Here is a 24,464-nt window from a genome sequence, read left to right as displayed (position 1 = left end):
GCAAAATACAGAGACCTCTGCAACAATTACTTGTTTTTTCTTAAAGTGAAAGAATGAGTGGGATCCAAGGAACCAAAGCAGTAGATGGACAAATCAGGAGCATCTCCCAAGTTATTTTCAGGAAACAAAGCAACAAAATGCAAAGGTAAACTTTCCCATCAAGGAATTCTAACAACTTAACTTCAGCTTGTCTTGTGGATTACCACGCCCTCCCCTTTAGTGGAAAAAAAGTGTGACTTATTACCGCAAACCAATCACTCCACTACAATAAACACCTTAGAACATAGTTTTGAATTACTTCCATCTACCTGCAAAGCTCAGGGGTGGAAAGAGGCAATACCCACAAAAACAAACACAAAAACCTGACAACAGAACCCCTCAAACAGGACAAAAGTTTTTCCAAAAGTGCCTGGACTGGAAAGGCTACACCATGAAACATTAAATAAAACTGTGCATCCAAGACCCAGTCTGTGTTGATACATGGGATAACCAGTCATTTATCCACTATGGCTGACCCCATTCCTCTAGCATATAGACAGAGCTTGCGCTGCTATAGCAACTATCTCCAACACACTGCTTTGCCCTTTAAGATCTACCTGCCACATGAGGCTGAAACCACTAAACCAAGTTTGTCCACTAAGGCTAAAAAGACTGTATCTATGCAGGGACAGGAAGCTCATGCTCACACCAAGCCCTTGGGAGTCAACTGCCAATCCTGCACTGATGGTGTGCCACTTATCTTTCATGTGTGTTCTTTCAAATGTTCCCAGCATGCTAAAGTCAATACATTCACACCTGGTTCTCTTTACCCAGTAGTACCCCTTATGTGCAATTAAACAAGAGACCAAAACCACAGAACAAGCATGTGGTGGAGGGGATTATAGGGGAGGGAACTGATACAAAAACACAGATGTGCACATTTTACCAGAAACCTCAAGGACCCACCTCCTATGTCTGCAGAAGGCTACTTGCCAGCCAGCTTAGGTGCCTTCACCCATCACCCCTACGCTTGGACCCCAAAGCACGGCTGGTGCTTTTGCTCCTGAACCTGGGGTCCTGGAAATGAGTGCAGAAAGTCCATAGATACAACCTGGCTGAAAACAGATGACGCAACAAACCTACCCTAACTGTCTGACAGTTAAATTCATGTTACAAAAAAACTAACTTTAAGATTTATTTTTGTAACTTTTTGAAACAGAGAAAACAGACACTCCTTGGGGAAAGGGGAGGGGAGCAGCAGGCCCTGGGTAAGTGATCACGACAGCACCTGGAGTGGAGAGGCCTGCCTAGGAGAGCAACACGCACTGCCACGCGGCACAGGGGACAGCTACTGTCTGAGGCTCGCAGACCAGTTCCCGTGCCACTCAAAGCTGCTATAGGTCCAAGTCATAAAAATCTTCCAGCTCATCGTGAAACAAGTCCCACTCGTCCTCAGAGTCTGTCAGCTCGTCGTCCCCACCTGCAGCCAAAAGCATAAGCAACATCTCGCCCAGCTCAAAGGTGACAACCTCCTCTTCATCGTTGTCAAAGGGGTTGCTGTTCTCTCTTTCCTCAATGAGTTCCCAGAAGTGGTTCCTTCGTTGGGCCTGTAAAAAACAAGGCCATGATAGGGGTAGCACTGCTGAGTAGTGTCTTCTATTCTGTTGCTTATAAGGCAAACCATCCAGCACACAGAGGGCATGACGAACCAGACTTCTTACTTACGATCCATCTTACCAATCCTCCCCTCTGGGTACTTGTTGCCAACAGTTTAGGCTAGGGCCTTCCACACTGTCTTTTTTTTCCTTTCCTATCCCTCCCAGTTTTCCAAGGTCTGCCTCCTCCTTTCATCCTCTCCTCCAGTCTCACTCCCAGCTCTGAGAGCTAATCTTGGCTTTCCCCCTTCCTTCCCCAGTGTTCAGACTCAACTGATCGTGGAATTTCCCCTTCTTTAGAAAAACAGCGAGAGTTACCCGGTATCTGCTTGATGTTCCCACTTTCTGTCTCTGTGGCTCCTCTCTACGGCCATCAGGGTACGCATGCTTGTAAAAACAGTTCCCTCCAAATGGACAGCTCCCACGTCCTTCATCAAAATACCTGCACGCCTTGTTGCTGGAAAGGAAAATATCGCAACCCTTATTCACAGTGGACTTCAGGCCTATATCCAGGGTTTCTTTAAACAGGTAGTAAGGGTAGAACCCGGATATCAGTTCACAGCCCTCCCCAAAGTGTGTTTTTATAAACGTGTGCTAAAGCATGAAACACTAACACAAAGTCACTGTTCGAATCTATGCTGTTTACCAACTCAAGGATCACGTTCCAATAGAAAGGAAAAATCTTCTAGAAAGCCAACACGTAAAAATTAATATAGGACAACTATGACATGACTCAGAATAAGGTAGAACCCATTCATGGTCTTTAGGTATCAACAGTAGAGACATCATTATAAGGCAGTCCCTTGGCAGGTACCTCAAGGACTGTGTTATACAGCAAGATACAAAGTGGGTAAGTGGTATGAGGGTGACAAAATAAACTGTACTGGGAAGCAAAAGAAAGGGTAGGAAGGAGGTAGGAGTGTGTAATGCAGCACTGATCTTCCAAAGTGAACCCAAGCTGCTGGGCTCTCGGCTTGAGAAAAGGCTGCAGTGCTCATACCTCATTGCCTCCTTGTATTTCTGAATGAGTTTCTGCTTCTCTTCTTTCTCTTCCACCCAGTACTCACTTGGAATGACAAAGTTAGATGTGATCCGGCATTCTGGGCAGGACCTGGGAAACAATGAACAGGCTGCAATGCAAATCCCCCTTTACAGACCCACTCTTAAGGACACACCCTGGTGTGTCACCTCCAGATTTAAGGGCTTAACTGAGAGGCACATGGGCATTTCCTGAAAGGGTTCCACATACTGTCAAACAACTGACCCTTTCTTTGAAGGCAAGACAAAGTCCTTCATAAATTCAAGTCAATGGCTAGCCAGTTCATTTTTTAAAAATAACTTAGATTAAAAAACAAAACAAAAGAAGACATTTCACACAGACTCCTTTTTCTTTCGTTTAAATAAATTTATTTCTTGTAACTTTGCTCTGTTTAGATTATGTAGTATTTGTTCAGTTATGAGAACAATCTTTAAAGGATGGTGGATTATTGGCTAGCTTAATGGATGGAATAGGAAAAGTGGAAAATGTAAAACGTCAGGAAACATACATTCAGAGCTAGATAAGTTTGTTCACGGAGCCTAAACTGGCTAATCCATTAAACACAATCTCCTCAGAAAAAGCACAAAGATTCTACTAACTGATACATAGGGTTTCCTCATTCAAATAAAAGTAGACCAACTAACCTAGCAGCTAGCTGAAATACAAAGAAGAAATCCCAATTAGAGTACCCCAATTTCAAGATAAAATGCATGCATTTAAATGCGGTCCATCTGGTTGAAAGTTGGCACAAGGTACTAAATTCTTCCCCAAAATAGAAAGCACAAACGAAGATTGGGGAGGAGTCTCACTTTATGATCTTGCTCTCAAATTGCTTAGCACTCCTCCACTTGCGAATACACTTGAGACAGTAGGTGTGGTTGCAGTTGGAGAGGATCCCAAAGCGGCGCTCGCTGGGGTTGGCTTTCTCATAGACCACCTCCATGCAGATCCCACACACCATGTCCTTGCTGCGCTGCACAGCAAAAGACAGCTCCATGTCCTTCTCGTGGGCCTCAATGCAAGACTAGGAGAAGGAAGAGATGAGAAGCATCCTGAAAGACTTCCACTCCACAGTTCATGAATGTTCAGACAATCAAATCATTAAATGAAATGTTTTCCTAATTTGACTTGAAAGTAAGTTTTGTTCACAAGTAAACATAAGTGAAATGAAATTATCAGACTCCACAATACTGTAAAATCAAACTGTGAGGACTCAACTCCAGAAACTGAAAAATTACCCTATATTTTCTATCCTAAACTTGAAGCTCCACTGTTTTTTCCTACGTTAAAGATGGTTTTTCATGCTTAAGAGATTTTCTGGCTTCTAGTTGGATAATGTTATCAGTATTAAGATTCTAATTTAAAAACTGTCAGAAAATAAAGGTAAAGGAAATCATGTACCAGGTACATAATCTTCATATGCTATTTATTGGCAGTGTCGGGGACTGAAGTCAGAACCTCACAGCTACTAGTCAAGAATTCTAATACTGAGCCATACTCCCAGGCCCTAATATGCCTTTAAAAAAAAAAAAAAAAACTGCTTTACTGAGATAATTCACACACCATGTTATTCACCCATTTAAAAACTGTACAATTAGGCTCAGTGGCAGAACACCTGCCTTGCACATGTAAGGCACTGGGTTAGATCCTCAGCACCACATAAAAATAAACAAAATAAAGATATTGCATCATTCTATAACTAAAACATATTTTTAAGAAATTGTACAGTTAAATCTTTTTTTGATATTCAGTTGTACAAAAAATTACCTTAAAATTAATAATAGAATGTTTCCATTACCCCTAAAAAGAAATCCCATACCCATTAGCAGTTGCTTCTTTTCCCTCAAAATCCCCAAGTCCTGGGGCTGGGGATATAGCTCAGTAAGTAGAGTGCTTGCTTTGCATGCACAAGGCCCTGGGGGGTTTTAGTACCCAGCACCACACCACCACCACCACCACACCCACCCCCCAAAATCCCCATCTCAGCAACCACTGTTCTGTGGATTTGCCAGTTCTGTGGTCTTTTATGACTGGCTTTGTTCACTTATTATGTTTTCAATCTTATGTGATATTCTTAGTATTTTGTTTCTTTTTAATGTTGATAAATATTACACTGGGTGGAATACATTTTATTTATCAATTCAGATGATAGACACACTTCGGTTGTTTCCATTTGGGGACTGTTATGAATAATACTACTATAAAAAATCTATCTACAAATTTTCACGTGGACATCAAATACTTTTTTAATCTATAAGAAACATGATTATAGAAAATACAAAATGCAGAAGAGCCATTCATAATCCCACATAACCACTTAATGTTAGTATATATTCCCTTGTCTATTCCTAAAACCCTTTGTTTTTACAGTCTTCAGAGGTAGGTCCTACTACCCCTCAATATATAGTTAAAAGGACTTTTTTTTTTCCTTTTTCTTTTTTTGGTATTGAGTCACTCTATCACTGAGCCACACCGCAGCCCCTTTTTTGTTTTATGACAGGGTCTTATGAAGTTGCTGAGGCTAGCCTCAAACTTGTGATACTCCTGCCTCAGCCTCTTTAGTTACTGGGATTACAGATGGGTACCATCATACCCAATTTGAAATGTGAATTTTAAAAGTAAATCATATGGAATGTTAATCTCAGAAAAGCTATTATTAGAAAAAAAAAAGAAAAACATTTAAAAGCCCACAGTTTGAGGTTCTGGAAGCAAGACCTTTTTTTGTTGTTTCTTTTTTGGTTTGATGCTAGGGATTGAACTTAGGGATTTGCATATGCTAACCAAGGGCTTCTACCACTGAACTACATCCCTAGCCTCTAGAAACATAACTTCTTGATAAAGCATTCAAGAAGCTCAGAGAAGAAACACTTCTACTTACTGAAAACCATTCAATTCAAATGCTTTTCTAAAATGAACTGACATTGTGAAAGGGCAAATACAGCTTCTTACACCTGAAAACACAGGCGTCTCCCTGAAGACTTACTTTGATGTGCTGTGACCTCTGGGCTGCATCCATCGGGTGGAGGACTTGCAGCCCACACATGTCACACGAGTCTCCGTGGAGATACACACAGTTCTCCCCATAGCGGCACTCTCCCACTGCAGCATAGGGGCAAAGCTGCTTCTTAGTTTCCACTGCAGTTTGCTCTTTCTCTGATTCTTCCTTGGTCACTGAGCCCTGCAGGGGTGCTTCAGTGCAGGAAGGGGCAGCTGAAAATGTGTAAGAGGGTAGTAAAGGTCCAAAAGGATAAGGCATATTAAGAACTATAAGGTACTGAAACCTAACTGAAAAGAAAAAAAAAAAAACAAAACTTAATTAAACTCAAAACAGTCTACTAAACTGCAGGACCTCCTGCATGCTAGGTAAAATGCTACCACTGAGCTATATTCCCACCCTTTTTTATGTTGAGATAGGGTTTACTACGTTGTCCAGGTGGGCTTCAAACTTTCAATTCTGCTCCCTCAGCCTCCCAAGTAGCTGAGATTAAAGACATGCACCACCACACCCAGCTTTTTTGGGCCCTTTTTATTGAGACAGGGTTTCACTAAGTTGCCAAGACTGGCCTCAAACTTGATTCTCCTGCCTTAGCATCCCAATTACAGGTGTGCACCACCATGTCCAGCTTAATTTCTTTACTTTTTCAAGATATTTTTCTCTAATAATGACATTTCCAAGATAAGGCTTGTTATATGATTTTTGAGTCATACTATTTCAAAATAAGTAGTTATTTTTTAAAAAATTAAAAAGTAGGTTATGGAAGAGAGGCATCAGTTTTCTTGAACATTCTGAATTTATTACTTATTGGGATTCAAAAAGTTTGTTTCACTGCAAAAGTTTGTTTCACTCCATCTGTAAGTCCTAGGTTATCCAATTTAAAGTGAGAATTAGGCTAAATATGAAGACTGGAAGCAGGAAGACTGTGAAAACTCAGTTTAATTGATGAACTACCTCTTTATATTATATTATTCTTTAGAATACTTACTACGTCCACAGTAGGGCTGCCCAGGAACAAACTCAATGGCATTCACCCAGTCCTCTGAACCTGCTCCTACTGTTGGATAGTTTGAATTTCTTGACTCAGCTTCGCCTGTATTCATTTCGACAAGCGGTCCAACCACGGATGAGAGACTCGAGGAAGCAGCAAGGGAAGGTTTTGCAATTAGATCTGTAGCAGTCGCTTCTTCCTGTTTCAATGGCTTGCTATGTTCATATCTGGGGGGGAAAAAAAGTAAAAAGCAAGCAGTTATGGCTGGGGATATAGCTCAGCAGTAGTAGAGTCCTTGCCTTGCATGCACAAGGCCCTGGATTCAATCCCCAGCAACCCCCGCCCAACACACACACACAAAGTGTGTGACACAAAGTGTGACTCTGTAGTCATTAAAGAGTGAGGCTGTGCTGATGTGGAATAGTGTCTAAAATATACTATTTAGTGAAATAAATAAGCTGCAGAGCAACAACAACAAAAAACAAGCCTTCTGCCAGATTACCCCTATAATCCCCAAGACTCAGGAGAATAAGGCAGTAGAATCACAGGTTCAAGGCCAGCCTCAAGCAAGACTCTCACAATATAAAACAGGCCGGGGGACCTAGCTCAGTGGTAGAGCAAGGCTAGGTGCAATTCCCAATACAAAAACAAATAACAAAATCAAAAAACAGCCTTTAACCAAGTTTGGCCTATAGGCCACCCACCCCTGCTATAAACCACTTATTACTCTTCAGGAAGTTTCAGCTAGTTAACAACCTACAGTTCCCATGGTAACTCTGCTAAAGAAACCACATCCCAAACCAAGTGAATGATTAATCAAACCAAAATGGACACTGAGGGCTGGGAGTAATGCTCAGTTGGTAGAGTGTTTGCCTCACATGCACAAGGCCCTGGGTTCAATCCCCACAAAAATGAAAAAGAAAAAAAAAGTGTACAAATCACCTTTAAAAGATACATATGTACTTTCTTATATTTCCTTTTTCCATAGTCTTTCATGGAGTATTTCCCAAACTTTTGCCCCATATAGTCTCTCTTCCCTTTTCAATCTGTAAATCACTAAACCTATCTCCAAATATAGAAAACAAAACAATTACTTCCTTCATGGAGGAACTTACTGCTTGAGAAAAATGCTGATAATTCAGGCTTTGTGCTACTATTTTCATTCAGACAAAATAAATTAATTTTGTTATGTACTAAATCTAAATCTTAACTTCTCAAATATCTACCTTACCTAACAGCCTTCGCAATGAAACAGTATTAACCATGGGTCTATTTATGCTTACATCTAAGAAAGAAGAATTTGGCAAACCTTTGCTGAGCTGCTCTGTATTTAATCACTATATTCTATTACCTCAAACATTCACATTCCAACTCTTAGGTTAGGTAACCTTTTTTGGCTTGAAGTATAAGTGAAATGAGAATCCTGCTATCAGCTTCAAAAACCCTATGCACTGTGTTCTGGGGTGGAATTATATGAGCTGAGGGGAAGGAACTATCAGGAATAGGCTCTTTCATGGGCTGGGGATATAAATGAGATGAGTACTTGTGCACGTAAGGCCCTTGGTTCGAATCCCAGCACCAAAAAAATAAAGAATATGCTCTTTCATTTGTTTCATTTCACTTCATTGTCAAAGATCAGTGAAGGACTACTAGGGATATGGGGATATAGTTCAGTGGTCGTGCACTTGCCTAGCATGCCTCTGGGCCTGCTTTTGACCAGCACCATGATTTTTTTTTTTAATCTATATTTATCCATTAACAGAATCTCAGAATAGCTGGGCATATAATGCTATTCACACCTATAATGCCAGTGGCTGGGGAAGCTGAGGCAGGAGGTTCGTGAGTTCAAAGCCAGCTCAGCAAAAGCGAGGTGCTAAACAATTCAGTGAGACTCTCTCTCTAAATAAAATACAAAATAGATCTGGGGATGTGACTCAGTGGTGGAGAGATCCTGAGTTGAATCCCTGGTACCACCCAAGCCCTCAAATCTCAGAATAAACTTGCTTTTGTTTGATAATTTTAAAAATTATGTAATTTATATTGTGGGGATTGAACCCAGGGCCCTGTTTTGAACATGCTAAGTTAGTACTCCAGCACTGAGTTATACCCACAGCCCTTTAATTTTCTGTTTTGATTCAGGGTCTCACTAAGTTGGTCGGGCTGGCCAAGAACTTGTCAATCTTTTGTCTCAGCCTCCCAAAGGACTGGGATTCCAGGTATGCAACATCATACCCAGCTTAGAGGAAACCTTCATTTTAAGTTTTTCAAAAACCTTCTCATTTGATGGCAGGGACCTTGTTTTATTTATACTGAGTAGATAGAATGGCTCTTAATGTATGATTGACTACAAAAAAAACTGCTTCGGCACGTTCATCTCAGTTTTCTTTTTTCTCTCTTTTTTTTTTTTTTAATATTGGGGATTGAATAATCCAGAGTCTCACTATATTGGTGAGGCTGCCTTGAACTTGCAAATCTCCTTCCTATGCCTCCCCAACAGAAAGTCACTTCTTTACTATTAACACAAGACATCAAAAAACCTAAATTTCCTTCATTGGGAAACTCACATCTGCTAAAATATTGCAGCCTCATCAAAACTGGACACCTGGGCCGGGGTTGTAGCTCAGTGATAGAGCAATTGCCTAGCACACATGAGGCACTAGGTTTGATCCTCAGCATCACACAAATAAAATTAAGGAATTATGTCCATATACAACTTAAAAAAAAAAACAGGGCACCTCCTCACTCCTTGGTCAAAATTCTCAGTCTCCTTTCCTACAAAGAAGCCCTCTGAATACAGGGGAAGACTGAAAATGGGCTTCTATACTTAGTTTCTAAGAAAACAGAATGCCCTTTGGAACTGCAAAACTGCATGAAAAATAAAATGACTTAACAGGTAGACCTAGGCCAGATTTCTACGATCTTTACCTTCAATTTCCCATTCATTCCACCTGTATGGTCCAATCAGATGAACACTACTTCTGTATCTTTTCCTATTCTGTCCCAGTTTATTCTCCAAAGCCCTCTGCTGGGCACTTTTTCGTGGGAGGTGGGGAAAGGTTTACTAGGGTTTTAACCCAGGGGTGCTTAACCACTGAACCAAACCGTATCCCCAGCCCTTTTTTTGAGATAGAATTTCACTAAGTTCCTTATAACCTAGACAAGTTTCTATAAGGCTGACTTTGAACTTCCTCAGCTCTCAATATAGGCATGCGACACAGGGCCCAGTCTGATGGGCACTTTAGAGTCTCCCCTAGTCATTGTTGGAACAGTTCTCAACTGTCTGGAACCCAGTCCAAGAAATCTAGCTCCTCCATAATTAGCCTAGTATAGAACATCTGCAGAAACTGTTACTTTTGTACTCTAGCACATGAACCCAATAGATGACACTTTTTTTTCTATTAATGTCAATAGAATTGGCTATGACACTGTCACTAAGTCTTACCAAATATAATCATCTAAAATATGTCCAAACGTTTTGATAACAGGAATCCCTTTCAAAAAGGTGGAGCTTGATTCCTCTCCCCTTGAATGTGGTTTGGATATAGTTCAGAATTTAGCAGAAGTGACAACATGTGACTTCTGAGACTACGTCATAAAAGGCATTGTGGCTTCTCCTGCCCCCACTGGAGTCACTGCCTCTGGAGAAGACAGCTGCTAAGCTGTAAACATACTAAAGCAGCCCTATGAAGGCCCCCCTGGCCACCAGCCATGAAAGTGAGCCACTTTACAAGCTGTTCTCCAACTCCCATCAGGCCTTCAGATGACTGTCACAATGGTCAAATCTTCACTGCCATCTCCTCAAAGTCTAAGCTAGAACTACCCAGCCAAGCCACTCACAGATTTCAGACTTCCAGAAAACTGTGGGATAATAAATGTTTGTTAATTTACTCTGCTACATTTTGGGGCAATTTGCTTAACATCATTGGATAACTAAACACCTAAACATTTTCTTAACAGTGAAGATTTAAAATAACAACAACAAAAAACTGTGCCTAGTTTCTAATCAGAACCCACCACTGCTGAATTCCAATGTAAGGAACTCAATGAATAACAGTAGAGATTACTTAATAACTAATACCTCTTGGTTTTCTAACATTCTAAGAAAGGTATTAGAGACATTTCTGAAAGAGTTCCCTAAGTTGTAACTGCTCCTGAGTTTACAAGATTCAGGAAGTAAGACAAAATGACAAGCCCTCTAACTAGTAACCTAACAGCTAGAGGTTTAGCTGCATGGTAGAAGGCATGAAGTGTGAGGCTCCAGGTTTTGTGCCCAGGACAGGGGTGGGAGTGAGGAGTCTAATGCACCATTCCAAAGGCCTAAGAATCCACTCTCCATAATTCATAATAGTAGAGAATGATTGAATCCCATCTAATTTAGTCAAACATGTGCCTCATTCTTTGTTTTGAAAAGCAAATGCCATATACAAACACATATGCTTTCCTAACATACAGTTCTGGGTTCAATTCCCAACAATGAAAAAAAAAAGTAATACATTCCTTCTAGGATATCTTTCCATACACTAACATTTCTAGGGAGTTTTATTTATTTATTTATAATGCTGGGAATTACACCTAGGGCCCCTTGCATAGCAGGCCAAGTACTCTTTCTACTAAGTATAACCTAGCCCTAAAGCACTGTTTTAAATACATTATATAATGAAGCTATTAAAATTATGTATCTAGAGCTAGGGTTGTACTCAATGGTAGAGCGCTTGCTTGCCAAGCATGGGCAAAGCACTGGGTTAGATTCTCAGCACCACATATAAATAAATAAAGGTCCCTCAACAACTAAAAAAATAAGTGGAATAAAATTATGTATCTAGGGCTGATGATATAGCTCAGTTGGTAGAGTGTTTGCTTTACATGCACAAGGCCCTGGGTTTGATCCCCAGCATCAAAAAAAAAGCTGTAGCTGTAGCTTAACGGTATAGTGCTTGCCTAGCAGTGTGTGTGGCACTGGGTTCAAGCCTCAGCATCACAGAAAAATAAATCAAAAATAAAGGTATAAAAAATATTATGTAATTACTTTCATTGTTTTCTCCCAACACATCCCTGAATGAAATGAACTTAGCTGGGAGCCCTGGCTCAAGAAAGCAACTCAGGAGGCTGAAGCAGAAGAACTGCCAAGTGAGGCCAGTCTCAGCAATTTAGGAGGCTCCAAACAACTTGGTAAGACCTTATCTCAAAGGCAGTGGATGCACTTGATGATAAAGTGTCCCTAGGTTCAACTCCTAGTATCAAAACAAAATAAAAAATTGATAAACAGATTCTTACCTGCAGCGGTCTCCATAAATACAGTACCCACGTTGAAAATACTTGCACACTACACCATACGGACTGTCAGAGAGGTCATGCGAGTAGCGACAGTTATCTCCTTCCTTACAAACCCCATGCATAAAATACCTGTGAGACAAAGGACCACAAAACTAGATTAAAAAAGGCTAAAGCCAGTCCTCAAAGATCCACTACTAATATATTCTTCTAGTAAATACACAATAGTGATAAATTAATAGAGTATACCTAGATCATGTGCCAGAATGAACCATTTGAGTACTACCATAGGCTGCCCATAGAGCTAGGCAACAATTTAGATTTTAAACATTCATCTTTTCACTGCAGGTCAAGTCTGACTACTGTCCTCATTTTACAGTCCTAGGGAGGTGGCCTCTTATTTTCCACTAACTTTAGCCTTAAGAGCAGCTCTATCTGTAAAACAAATCAAAGAAACCAAATAGACTGAAAAGGGAAACCATCCTGCCAATTGTCTTTAAGAATTACAGGTGGAAGGGCTGGGGTTGTGGCTCAGTAGTAGAGAGTTTGCCTAGCATGTGTGAGGCACTGGATTTGAGCCTCAGCACCACATTAGAAAAAAAAATACATAAAATAAAGGTATTGTGTCCATCCACAACTAAAAAAAAAAAAAAATTTAAAAAAAAAAAAAGAATTATAGGTGGAGGTAACAAGCAGCTTCCAAAAACCACACAGAATACAAGTGAATCTAGACCAGCAGCAGGAATATTACCTGAGAATCTGTAGAAATGCAGACTCTACCTAGGGCCTCCTCAATCAGCACTGGGCGTGGGACCCAGCAATCTCTTCTATAAAGTCCTGGATGGGCTAGGGAAATGATAACAGTCTTTCTTTTTTTTTGGCAACCTTGATCCAAAAAGTGAACAGACTCCTCCAACTTCCTATCACTGCCTCCTATCTGGGGTTCAGTTTTTAATTCTTCGGTCCTTTCTCGATCTCTTTCTACTAAGCAGGGTTATAAAGATTTGAGTTCTGCGGCCCGGATTCGATCCTCAGCACCACATACCAACAAAGATGTTGTGTCCACCGAGAACTAAAAAATAATATTAAAAAAATTCTCTCTCTCTCTCTCTCTCTCTTTAAAAAAAAAAAAAAAAAAAAGATTTTTTGAGTTCTGGAAGGCCAGAAGTTCCATAACATGCATCTACACATGGCTGGTATAAAGTAAGAAAACTTGTAGATTGACCTTGTAGAGGACAGTGCTATGATGAGAGTCATACATTTATCAGAAAATGGTAGGCAAAAAGGTGGAGATGTTAAAGCACAATGCACCTAGTGAACTGAATATTTATAGAAAGTAGATTCACATTTATCTAAGATGCCTTCCAGAAGGCAGCGGGGATGGGGGTGGGCTGGGGATGCAGTTCAGTAGACATGCCTAAGAGCATGTGCTCAACATGAGCAAGGCTCTAGGTTGGATCCCCACCACCACCACCACCACAAAAGGTTACTCCAAGTTTTCAGAGATTACAAACCTTCTATGTGACAGTCCCAGATACATGAAAAGAAAAAAAAAATCTTGGTGCAAACGGTTATATAATTATCAAGACCCTTAGTATTCTAGGATTACAGTCCATAACAAAATATAAGAATGAAGTCAAATTAGAGGTATAATTAGCCTAATTCCAACTGCTATTAGATTTTAACTTTAACTAACACAGGTCTGAACTTTTGCTCAACTGCAAAACTACTTTCCACAAGCTATCCAGCTGTCTGAGCACTACACAACCCTATTTACTTTGTTTATGAAAAGAATATAATAAAATTAGACACACTTGGGAGGCTGAGACCCTAATCAACTTAGTGAGACCCTAAGCTATATGGGGGGGCTGGTGATGTGGCTCAGTGTTGAAATGCTTCTGGATTCAATCTCTTGCACCAAAAATAAAATTAACAAAATTGGACCCAATTTTGGCGGAATGTTTCTACCAAACTTGTACCGATAGGTAATTTCTGACTTCATAAATGGACAAAAAGACTTAGAAATGAAAGTCAACAACCAATTACAAGCACTACAAGATAGTCATACTTCAAAGTAACAAGTTATTCATTTGAAGCACTGCCTTGGAAAACAGCTCAGTGCAAAACCATTTACTCCCACACTTCACACATAAGACAAAGGGGTCTGTGACTTTGGTATGTCTTTGGGGTGTGTTTGATACAGGGGCTGGGGCCCATCAGTAGAGTGCTTGCCTAGCATGTGTGAGGTGCTGGGTTCAAGCCTCAGAACTACATAAAAATAAATAAAATGAAGGTATTAAATAAATAAATGTCAGAGATACTGATATAATTTTAAGGCTTGATAAAAGTTCTACCCAGTGGTATAAAGGTGTATTAAGAACTATAATGCAAATAATAATAGCAATAACAATAATAATAAAAAAGCTCATGTATAATAGTATAATTTGGAGGACATACTTTATATACAGAGTTATGAAAAATGGTGTTGTGAATGGATAATTATGATTGTAATGCATTCCACTATTGTCATGTATGTATTTAAAAAAAAAAAAAAAAAGTTCTACCCAGAGACCTCAAGCTGGGAAGAGAAGATGGCTCTTAAGTCTCAGGCACAGTAGTAGATATTAGGTGCTAGGGATTGAGCCCAGAGCCTTGCTAGGCAAGGCTATGGTAGGCAAGCACTCTACCACTGAGCTACATCCTCAGTCCTTTTCAATTCAAGAGAGGGTCTCACTAAGTTGCCCAAGCTTGTGATCATGCTGTCTCAGTCTCAGTATCTGGGATTACAGGTGTGTTGTTCTGTTTTGTTCTTAAATCTTATTTTGCCATGCTCTCATTCATGAATTGTTTGTTCCACTTGGGCTTATGATGCTGTTGATTATGTCAAAGTACATCTTCCAATACTCATTCTGATCGCTGGTGACCTTTATTTTCTCAACCAGTAGTTTCAAGGTACTCCAACACTTCTCCTTACCACTTTTATAACACCATGGATAAGAACTGATCTCTAAATCAGGAGGCCTAGGACAGTGCAGCAGGGCCTATTAACACTTTGGCTAAAAACTTAGTATAGCCTGTAAGCCAAATTATCTTAAAACAGTAACAAATCATTTAGGAATCTAAAACAAGATGGATGCAGTTGTACACTGTGATTAAAGGTGTGTACAACTTAAGCCTGGCAACTTAGTGAGACCCTGCAGTTGTACACACCTTTAATCACAGTGACTCAGGAGGCTGAGGTAGGAGGATGGCCAGTTCAATGCCAGCATCAGAAACTTAATTTAAAACACTTCTCAAAATAAAAAGGGATAGGGATGTGGTTCACTAGTAAAGTGCCCCCCCAGAACCAAAAATTAAAATACATTTGATTCTGACTCCTTCCTGTTTTAAATTCTACTGAAACATTTCCCCAGCCCTTTTTATTTTTTTGAGACAGGATCTTGCTAAATTGCTGAGGCTGGCCTTGAATCTGATATCTCATGCCTCACTCAGCCTCCAGAGTCACTGGGATTACAGGCATGTGCCATTGTACCCAGTTCACTCTCCATTTTTTAAGGACATCAAAAAAAAAAAAAAAAGGCAGGCAATATATGTGAAGTAACTGGCATAGTGCCTACACTGGAAGGCACTATGCCATCTTTCTTTCCACATCACTCCTCTGCCCTATCAAACTCTATAATTTCTAACAATGCAGCTAAGAGGTACACATGAACAAATAACTTAAAAAAGAGTAAGGCAACCCATCAGGGCAAGAGAGCTACGTATTGTGCCACACAGGATTTAAAGGAACTGAGGTAGCGCAGCCAGAAGACAACAAAGCAATTACCTTTTCCAGCACATTCTCTCTCTTTTTTTTTTTTTTAATATTTATTTTTTAGTTTTCGGCGGACACAACATCTTTGTATGTGGTGCTGAGGATCGAACCCGGGCCGCACGCATGCCAGGCGAGCGCGCTACCGCTTGAGCCACATCCCCAGCCCTCGAGCACATTCTCACAAAGGAAAATATGCGGGATGCTACAATATCAATCTGGTTCAAATAAGGACTGAGAAACTCCACAGAAATGAAATGCATTATGGAGTTGCAGAAACAGCATCACTGAAGGAATTTAAGATGCCACTGTATCACCTAATACTGCAGAAATCAAGAGAAATATTAGCATATAAAATCCTAATTGGTTAGGGTCAAATACCAGGCATTATTTTACATGGCATTTTGGTAGATATCTCTGGGTTTTATTTTCTTACTTGCCTTTTGTCTCAGTGATACTACTAGTACACTCAAAAAAATAAATAGTGCTCACAGTGTAATCCTTTCTGGGCAACCCATCTCTGTATAAGACTGAGTATGATGTAAAGTAACCCATAACAGGCAACCCTGCTAAGAATTGCTCCCTAAAACAAAACCAGTGAAAGATAGTGATTTATTTTTAAATGCTATCACCAAAAAGTAATGTCCATATTCACCTTGACATCTATCACTGCTCAGGGTGAGCATGCTTTCTGTGAGTAGTTGGATCATTTGATTTTTTTTTAAGTACTTGGCAGTGAACCCAGGGTCGCTCTCCCACTGAGCAACGCCCCTCCCCCACATGCATACACAGGCACAGGGACACTTTTTTGAGACAGGGTCTTACTAAATTACCCCCAATGTACGATCTTCCTGCCTAAGCCTCCCAAATAGCTGGGATATCAGGTGTGTGCCACTGTGCCCAGTAAGCCACATGATTTCTAGTTACTTTCACTGTGAAGATTCTGAGTCCAAGCAGACACTGTCCAGAAATAAAGACAAATGTACTAGATAAAATCCCTCTACTGGACTATAGTACCTCTGGAAACCTAAGCATAGTCACCAAGGCAGAGAACAAAAACAACAATAAATAGCCTGTAAGGGTATATAAGAGAACCAAACACCACCCTAGGCATCATAATCTCTCTGGGGATTTCTAGAAATTATCATGATATGTTAAAAAGGCGGCTTTGGGGAATGGGGACTGGGGATTGAATCTTGAGGGGAGTACTCTACAGGACTGGTTTTTTTTTTTTTTTTTGAGACAGGGTCTCACCAAGTTGCTGGGGCTGGCCTAAGACCCAGTGATCTTTCTGCCTCAGCTTCCCAAACTGCTGGGATTAGAAGCATGTGAATCCAGGTCTGGCCTAAAGTGACATTTAATAAATTCATCCACCATGTCATTTTCTTTTTTGTTTTTGCAGTGCCGGGGATTAAATCTAAGACCTTGTATATGCTAGGCAAGCCCTCTACCACTGAGCCATACATATCCCCAGCCTGAAATCTATACATATTTTTGTTTGCTCTGCAGTACTAGGGATTGAACCCAAGGGTATTCTCCATGGAGCTACACCCTCACCCCTTTTTATAAGACTAGGTGTTGGTAAATTGCCTTGGACTCACAATTCTCTGCCTCCTCACTTGGTAATATTTAATTTTCATGAGTGTATATACACCGTTTCTCAAACTTGATAGAAAATTCCTGAGTCAAGACATGTTTTATTTTGTTTTTACTGTTCTTGTTTGTTTTTGTTTTTGGTAGTGGTACTGGAGAATGAACCCAAGGCCTTCTGCATGCAAGGCAAGCACTCTACCAAATGAGCTATATCCCCAGCCCTAGTCTGTTTTTATTTATTATACTACCTATGCACTTAATACATACATAAGACACCCAGGTGTCATGATAAATCATGGTGTCAGTAGGAAATTAATTTTCTTTCCCAGGGCAAGACAACTTTTTCAATACCATCTAAGAGTATCTTGTCTCCATTACCCATCAAAACATACTATATGTTTTGAACAACTAACAATTTAAAAAAATAATTAATTAAAAAAAAAATAAAGTTGTAGTTGAACACAAAAAAAAGAAAAAAAAAAAAACATACTATATTCTGGGGCCAGTGGTACACACGCACACAGCAATCCCATGGGCTGCGGAGGCTGGAGCAGGAGGGTTGCAAGTTCAAAGATAGACCCAGTAATTTATTGAGGCCCTGTATCAAAATTTAAAAAGGGCTGGGGATGTGGCTCAGTGTTTAAGTGCCCCTGGTTCAATTCCTGATACTAAAAGAAGCACACTATATGTTGCAGATGTAGCTCATTCAATGGCAGAGCGCTTGTTTAACATGTGTGAGGCCCTGGGTTCAATCCCCAGTACTGGGGATAAAAAAAATAAACCTATAAGCCAGACATGGTGGAGTGTAACTATATTCCTAGCTACTCAAGTTGCTCAGGCAGGATCACTTGAGCCACAGGTTCAAGGTCAGCTTGGGTAACACAGCAAGACAGCATCACAAAACACTATATAGTCTGCAAGTAATAAAATTCACTATGCACATCATGCTCTTAAATAAAGAATTTCTGGGGCTGGGGTTGTGGCTCAGCGGTGGAGTGCTCACCTCACACGTGCGAGACCCTGGGTTCGATCCTCAGCACCACATACAAAAATAAACAAGTGAAATAAAGGTGTTGTGTCCAACTACAACTAAAAAATAAATATTAAAAAAAAAGAATTTCTAGAAAGATTTCCTTTATTTCAAAGCTATATGAAGCATGCTTTAAAAAAATAAATTTAAAAAATTGACAAATCAAATTGTAATTTGTGTATTTTCAACTTCCAGAACATTCATCACTGTGGAAGCATTCCAATAACAGTGCATAAATTCAAAATTATAATTGGCAAATTGCAATTTTTCTTTAAATATTAACTGTTTTAACCCCACACTCAAGACAACTACAAGGGGAGCATTTCTATTTTATAGCATTCCTCTAATAAAAGATATGAAGAACAGCCTGATGGTGGCAGCATAATACAGTTTCTCAGCAAAGGTATTAAGCTTTTTTTAAGCAACAGAAATAAAACACAATGAGAATTTCAAAAGAAGCATTAAGAAAAGAGTAATTAACAAGAAAATACAGATGATTATAATCAGTCAAAACCAAACATCCTTATCCTAAGAATGTCAAACTTTAAAGATGCTTATATCCTAAGTACAGAAAATACCCAAATTCCTAAATACAGAATTGGTCTATTATGAAGAGAAATGAGCAACCACCACTATACCTTGAATTGTCTTCAAAGGAGATTTAGCTATCAAACACACCAAAAATATTTATACTATATACTTCTGCATTCACTTAACATTTAGTATTGTGTCCCCACTGCAGACAGACAATGCTTATTTATTGAATGACTGGATGGAGCTAGTATACAGTATGCTCAGTGGTACAGTACTTGCCTAGCAAACATGAGACCCTGGGGGTTCAATAAGCAGCATCGCAAATGTTTTTCACATAAATTTGTGAAGATGATTAAATAAGATAGCCCAAGAAGACATACATGTTCTAGCTAGGCACAACTGCCAGTGCCTGTAGTAATCCCAGTTGTGGCAGAAGGATCACAAGTTTAAGGACAACCTCAACAACTTCCACTGGCTCAAAATTAAAGGGGAAAAAAAAAAAAAAAAACTGGGGATGTAGCTCAATGGTAAAGCACCCTGGGTTTAATCCCTAGTACAAAAAAAAAAAAGATCCATTAAGTCCTTTGTTTTTACCAGTTTATATGTGTTTCAAAAATGAAAAGCAGAGGAAACTTACAAATTATATTAAACTGGGCAATTTTAGGTATGACTTTACCACGATCAACTCAAGCATGTGCTAACTCCATACTCTATGCCAAGCATTGAGCAAAGCCCTGCAGAAACAATGATAAACCTCTCAGAGCTAATAGGAATAAAGATTTCATAGTTGCTGTTCCTATAACCAAAACAAAAACCTCCCCCGCACCACCCAGTACTGGGGATTTATCCATGGGGCTCTTTACCACTTAACCTCATTTTCAGTCCTTTTAATTTTGAGAAAAGGTCTGGCTAAATTGCCCAAACTGATCTAGAACTCTTATCCTCCTGCTTCAGTCTCCCAAGTAGCTGTGATTATAGGCCAATGCACTGAGAAACTTTAAAAAAAAAAAGAAAACATGTAGGTACCTGAAACAACAGAAAACAATGTCAAATATCAAACCCCAAGATATATCAATTAACCTGTAGTTTTTTCCATTCCTTTGTTCTGAAACAGGGTCCTATGTTGCCAAGGCTGTCTTGGAACTAACTCCCCAGGTTCAAGGGATCTTTTTTTTTTTTTAATTAAATATTTATTTTGTTTTAGTTTTCAGCGGACATGCTTGTATGTGGTGCTGAGGATCGAACCCAGGCCGCATGCATGCCAGGCGAGCGCGCTACGCTTGAGCCACATCCCCAGCCAGAAGGGGGAATCTTGTCTCAAGAGTCTTAAGTGGCTAGAACTACAGGTGTTTGCCACCATGCCAGGCTTTAGTTTCTTTGTGTTTTTGTTGTTTTTTGTTTGTTTTTTAAAAACAGCCGTCCCAAGCTAAAGTTATAGTCAAAGTTATACCCTCCCCAAAAAAAGGAAAAAGAAAAAGAAAAACTGCTACATTAACACTGTATCTCTTTTCATTATTTTCTCACATTGTTTGCTCAGCATGTAAATTTGTTAAATACATAATTCTGTAACAAGGGTTCACTTGATGCTTTGACTACATCCCTTGTCAAATTAAAACTTACATGTTTTTTTCTTTTTCCCAACCTTTTCCTCCCTGATCTCTCCTTCCTATTGTCATTTTCTCTGAATCACCTCTTAAAAAAAAAAAAAAAAAGATAAGCAAAATCACAGGCTCTGGGTCAGGAGTCCCCTCAAGACCTTGTCTTCCTTTTTGGATTGGCTGAGCTTTCAGCTAGAAATTTACTGGTTCCGGGGCAACAAATTCTCACTCACCCAGGAGGAAAGGCAAGGCAATTTCATTAACTCAAAGATCCTAAAGACAGGGCACAGGGGCTGGGGATATGGCTCAAGCGGTAGCGCCTTCGCCTGGCATGCGCGCAGGCTGGGTTGGATCCTCCGCACCACATACAAATAAAGATGTTGTGTCTGCCGAAAACTAAAAAATATATATTAAAAAATTCTCTCTCTTAAAAAAAAAAAAAAGACAGGGCACAAACTTGTAATCCTAGCAACTGCTGAGGCAGGAGGATCACCAGTTCAAGGTCAGCAACCTGAGGAAAACCTATTTCAAAATGAAAAATTCAATCCCCAGCACCAAAAAAAAAAAAAAACTAGGAGGGGCTGGGGATGTAGATACACCTGGGTCCAGTCCCTAGTACAGCACACAATAATATTGTAAAGGAAGGCACAGGGGAATGATGAGTCTAGAACACCGTTATTTAGAATCCCTATGAGGAACTAGGAAAGGAGAAACAGGGAAAACTAACAGAGGGAAAAAACAAAAACAAAGTTTTGACAGTAACAATGAATTTTGTTCAGAGATGCAAAGTTGGGGTCAAGATACAAAATAGACAAGAATAGAAATGCCAGGTTGGTGATGGGTATTCCGTGGCCAGACTATATTTAGGCTGGAGATGATGGATAAAGTCAAGGTATCTTATGGAGATGTAAAAATTTCTATTCAAGCTGCATCATGTTCATGATATAGAGGCAGATTGGCTCTGCAAAATGAATTGCGGGAAGGTCCAGGAATTCAAAAGTTACACTCCTTTTATATTTTTAAAGACTCATTAGCACATAAAAAGCAACTGTAGTATGGCAAACACCTGTAATCCCAACAGCTCACCAGGCTGAGGCAGGAAGATTTAGAGTTTAAAACCGGCCTCAGCAACTTAGCCAGGCCCAACGCAACTCAGTGACAGCCTGTGTCAAAATAAAATATGACCCCAGACCCTCTATTGTCCAGTTTAAAAAAAAAAAAAAAAAACCAAATTCCTTAGTGCCCAAACTGATATGCTCATTAACTAAGTCACCTCTTGGTATAACTTATAAACCCAGACGTTGTCAGTGGCTCATTTTCCACCAGGAAGGTGGGTCCATCAAAGGTGTCACTCCTTTCCTGAATAAAACCTTTAAATGAAGTTCTGGTCCAGTCCTTTTGTGCTAATGCGGGGGGGGGGGGGGGGGGGGGCGCCGGCCTAGGGTTGTGGCTCAGTGGTAGAGCACTTGCCTAGCAAGTGTGAAGCCCTGGATTCCATCCTCACCACCACGTAAAAATAAAGAGGGCTGGGGTTGGAGCTCAGAGGAAGAGCTCGCCTAGCAAGCATGAGCCCTGGGGTTCGATCCTCAGCACCACATAAAATAAAATAAAGGTATTGTGTCCACCTACAACTAAAAAAATAAATGTTTAAAAAAAATTAAAAAGATTTGGGAGCCAGGCGCCGTGGCACACGGCTGAGGAGGCTGAGGCATGAGGATCACAAGTTCAAAGCAAAGACTCCAGTTTAGCAAGACCCTGCCTCAAAATAAAAATTAAAAACGGGCTGGAGAACCCGCCCATGCCTGTAATCTCAGCGACTCGGAGGGCGGGGGCAGGAGGATTTAGAGTTCAAAAAGTCTCAGCAATTTAGCAGGCACTTTGCAACTCAGGGAGACCGTGTCTTGCGCCCCTAGGTTCAATCTCAGGTACAAAATAAATACGTATACAAGATTTAAAAAGAAAAATAAAATCAACTATATCCTAGTAAAGAGAAAAGATTCTTATAATCGGTTCCATGAATAGGAACTTTAAAAAGAATTTTTTTCATTCCTTCAGATATCGCATTTGAATAGGATCTACAGATTAAGAGAGTTACTTGAAATTTTTTTCTGCATCCAGTGATTGAAAATCAGATTATCATTCATACCTTACATATATCATATAAAGATCGAGAAAGCTGGGCTGAGGGTTGTGGCTCAGTGATAGAGCGCTCGCCTAGTATAAGTGAGGCACTGGGTTCGATCTTCAGCACCTCATAAAAATGAAATAGATACTGTATCCAACTAAAAAATAAGTATTTAAGAAAAAAAAAAAGATCGAGAAAGCTTCAATATGGCAATTAATGTGTCACAAGAAAGACTAGGAATACTTAAATCTCGTCTTTAATGCTACAACCGTGACTTCTATATTATCGGGAATTCTTATATACATATTTGCATATAAACTATCTTGGCCAGATGAAAACCCGAGCCTGAGTTGTATAAAAGAAAGCTTACAGTCGCTGCCGATCAGCGCTTTGAAGCCGAAATATAACACCTAAAATACTCTTGCGTCCGCGTCTGCATTCGGCCATCCACTCATTTTTCGCAGACCCTCTGGCTTACCCAACCACGACCAAACCTCTCTCCTTGGGTTCTCCCTTCACGAGCAGGATGCGTGGATTTGGAAAAAGCAATACTGCTCTGGGCCAGAGTAATAATGCAGCTCCTCAAATCAAGGGTGGAGAGGACCCCGAGCCCCGACCGCTGGGTTCCAAGACAAAGCTCGGAACCGCCAACCCCGACAAACATACAAAGAAATACAAAAGCTTCTTCTCTCGGGCGGGGGGGTGCGCGGGGCGGAGAGAGGAGAAAAGACGTTACAAACGGATGACACGGAGCAAAGACCCCCGGGGACAGGCAGCCCTCGGCGGGGTCTCCCGGGCCGGGAGAGGCCGTTGGAGCCCGGCTGGGAGCGACCACCTCACGCCCGCTTCCCGAACCTCCGGAGCCCGAGGTGGGGCGGGGGCGTCCTCCCACACACCCCCGACACGCCGATGCCAGCCAGAGGGGTCGGCCTACCTCTCCCAGAGTGCGAGGGCGCCGGAGAAGGGGTGGCCCGGAAGGTGGCGGCCAAGCCCGCGGCCCCGCAGAGATCGCGCGCTACCAGCCTTTGCGGACCACGCTGAGGGGCCTCGGACGCCGGCGGGGACAGACGCAGCGACGGTCCCGGAGCAGTCAGCGGGGGTCGCGGAAACGTCGGCCCCTCCCTCCCGCCCGCCCCCGCCCCCGGCCCCCGCCCCTCGCCCGGCGCTCCGCCACGCAACGTCCTACCTGCAGGTGACCTGTTTGGTCCAGCCACCGCCGCTGCCGTCGCTGCCACCGCCCCCTCCTCCCGCCCCCGGGGACGGGGCAGCGACTGTGGGGATAGGGGTGGGGGAGGCCGCTGCCACCGCCGCCGCTGCCGCTCCTGCTCCTGATGTTGTGGCTGTTGTTCCGGGAGCCGCAGCCTCCGCCATTACTGTTTATCCCACACAGCAATGGCCCCGGAACTTCCGGGATCACATAGTTCCGGTCCCGCTGAGGGGAGAAGGCGGCGATGGGAGGGGAACGAGGCCCGGGCGCCCGCTGGCTCGGCGCGAGCCCCGCGACGCGTCTCGGTGAGCTCTGGCCACTAGGACCGCCGTCCCCGGGCGTGTGCACCCGCGGCCCGCCCCCGGCGTCGCTGATTGGTGGAGCTGACGTCTCCGCAGAGAAAGGGCGGGGCTCCGCCGGCTCCATCCAGGTGTGCCGGGTGCTCAAAATCCGGGCGACCGAGGTTCACTAGCAAAGCCTTTCTTCGTAGCCGAGGGAGGGGAAATGGGGCGCCTGGGGAGGGAAGACCTGGGTTTAAATCCGCGCTTTCCCATGTCCCAAGTGTGAGTTTGGGGACTTGATATTGCTTATATCTTCCCACTTCTCTCAGGTGAGGATAACAGCAGACCCTACTTC

General features: G+C 41.5%; 1 protein-coding gene and 1 non-coding gene across 2 annotated transcripts; one reads left to right on the top strand and one right to left on the bottom strand.

The window, feature by feature from the left end:
- Positions 1-1,161: 1,161 nt before the first annotated feature.
- On the bottom strand, positions 1,162-24,130 carry Mkrn1 (makorin ring finger protein 1). The gene is made up of 8 exons (XM_027952126.2): positions 23,808-24,130; positions 11,934-12,062; positions 6,657-6,886; positions 5,657-5,883; positions 3,483-3,697; positions 2,635-2,745; positions 1,953-2,091; positions 1,162-1,586 (listed from the first exon to the last, which is right to left on the bottom strand). Exons 1-8 carry the CDS (start codon positions 23,990-23,992, stop codon positions 1,374-1,376), a joined length of 1,449 nt encoding a protein of 482 aa, XP_027807927.2. The 5' UTR covers positions 23,993-24,130; the 3' UTR covers positions 1,162-1,373.
- Trnav-uac (transfer RNA valine (anticodon UAC)) lies at positions 11,489-11,559 on the top strand. Its single transcript has one exon. It is a non-coding gene; the product is annotated as a tRNA-Val (tRNA).
- Positions 24,131-24,464: the final 334 nt, after the last annotated feature.

This window comes from Marmota flaviventris, chromosome 1, assembly GCF_047511675.1.
Source record: "Marmota flaviventris isolate mMarFla1 chromosome 1, mMarFla1.hap1, whole genome shotgun sequence".
Lineage (NCBI taxonomy): Eukaryota > Metazoa > Chordata > Mammalia > Rodentia > Sciuridae > Marmota > Marmota flaviventris.
Note: the sequence above shows the minus strand (reverse complement) of the source record. Positions and strands in the feature narration are given on the sequence as shown.

Coding starts and splice junctions, on each gene's coding strand:
- Mkrn1 (XM_027952126.2), bottom strand. CDS start 23,992: ATGGCGGAGGCTGCGGCTCCCGGAACAACAGCCACAACATCAGGAGCA. Junction 12,063..23,807: donor ACCAAACAGGTCACCTGCAG/GTAGGACGTTGC, acceptor TTTGTCTCACAG/GTATTTTATGCATGGGGTTT. Junction 1,587..1,952: donor GAACATCAAGCAGATACCGG/GTAACTCTCGCT, acceptor TGTTTTTTACAG/GCCCAACGAAGGAACCACTT.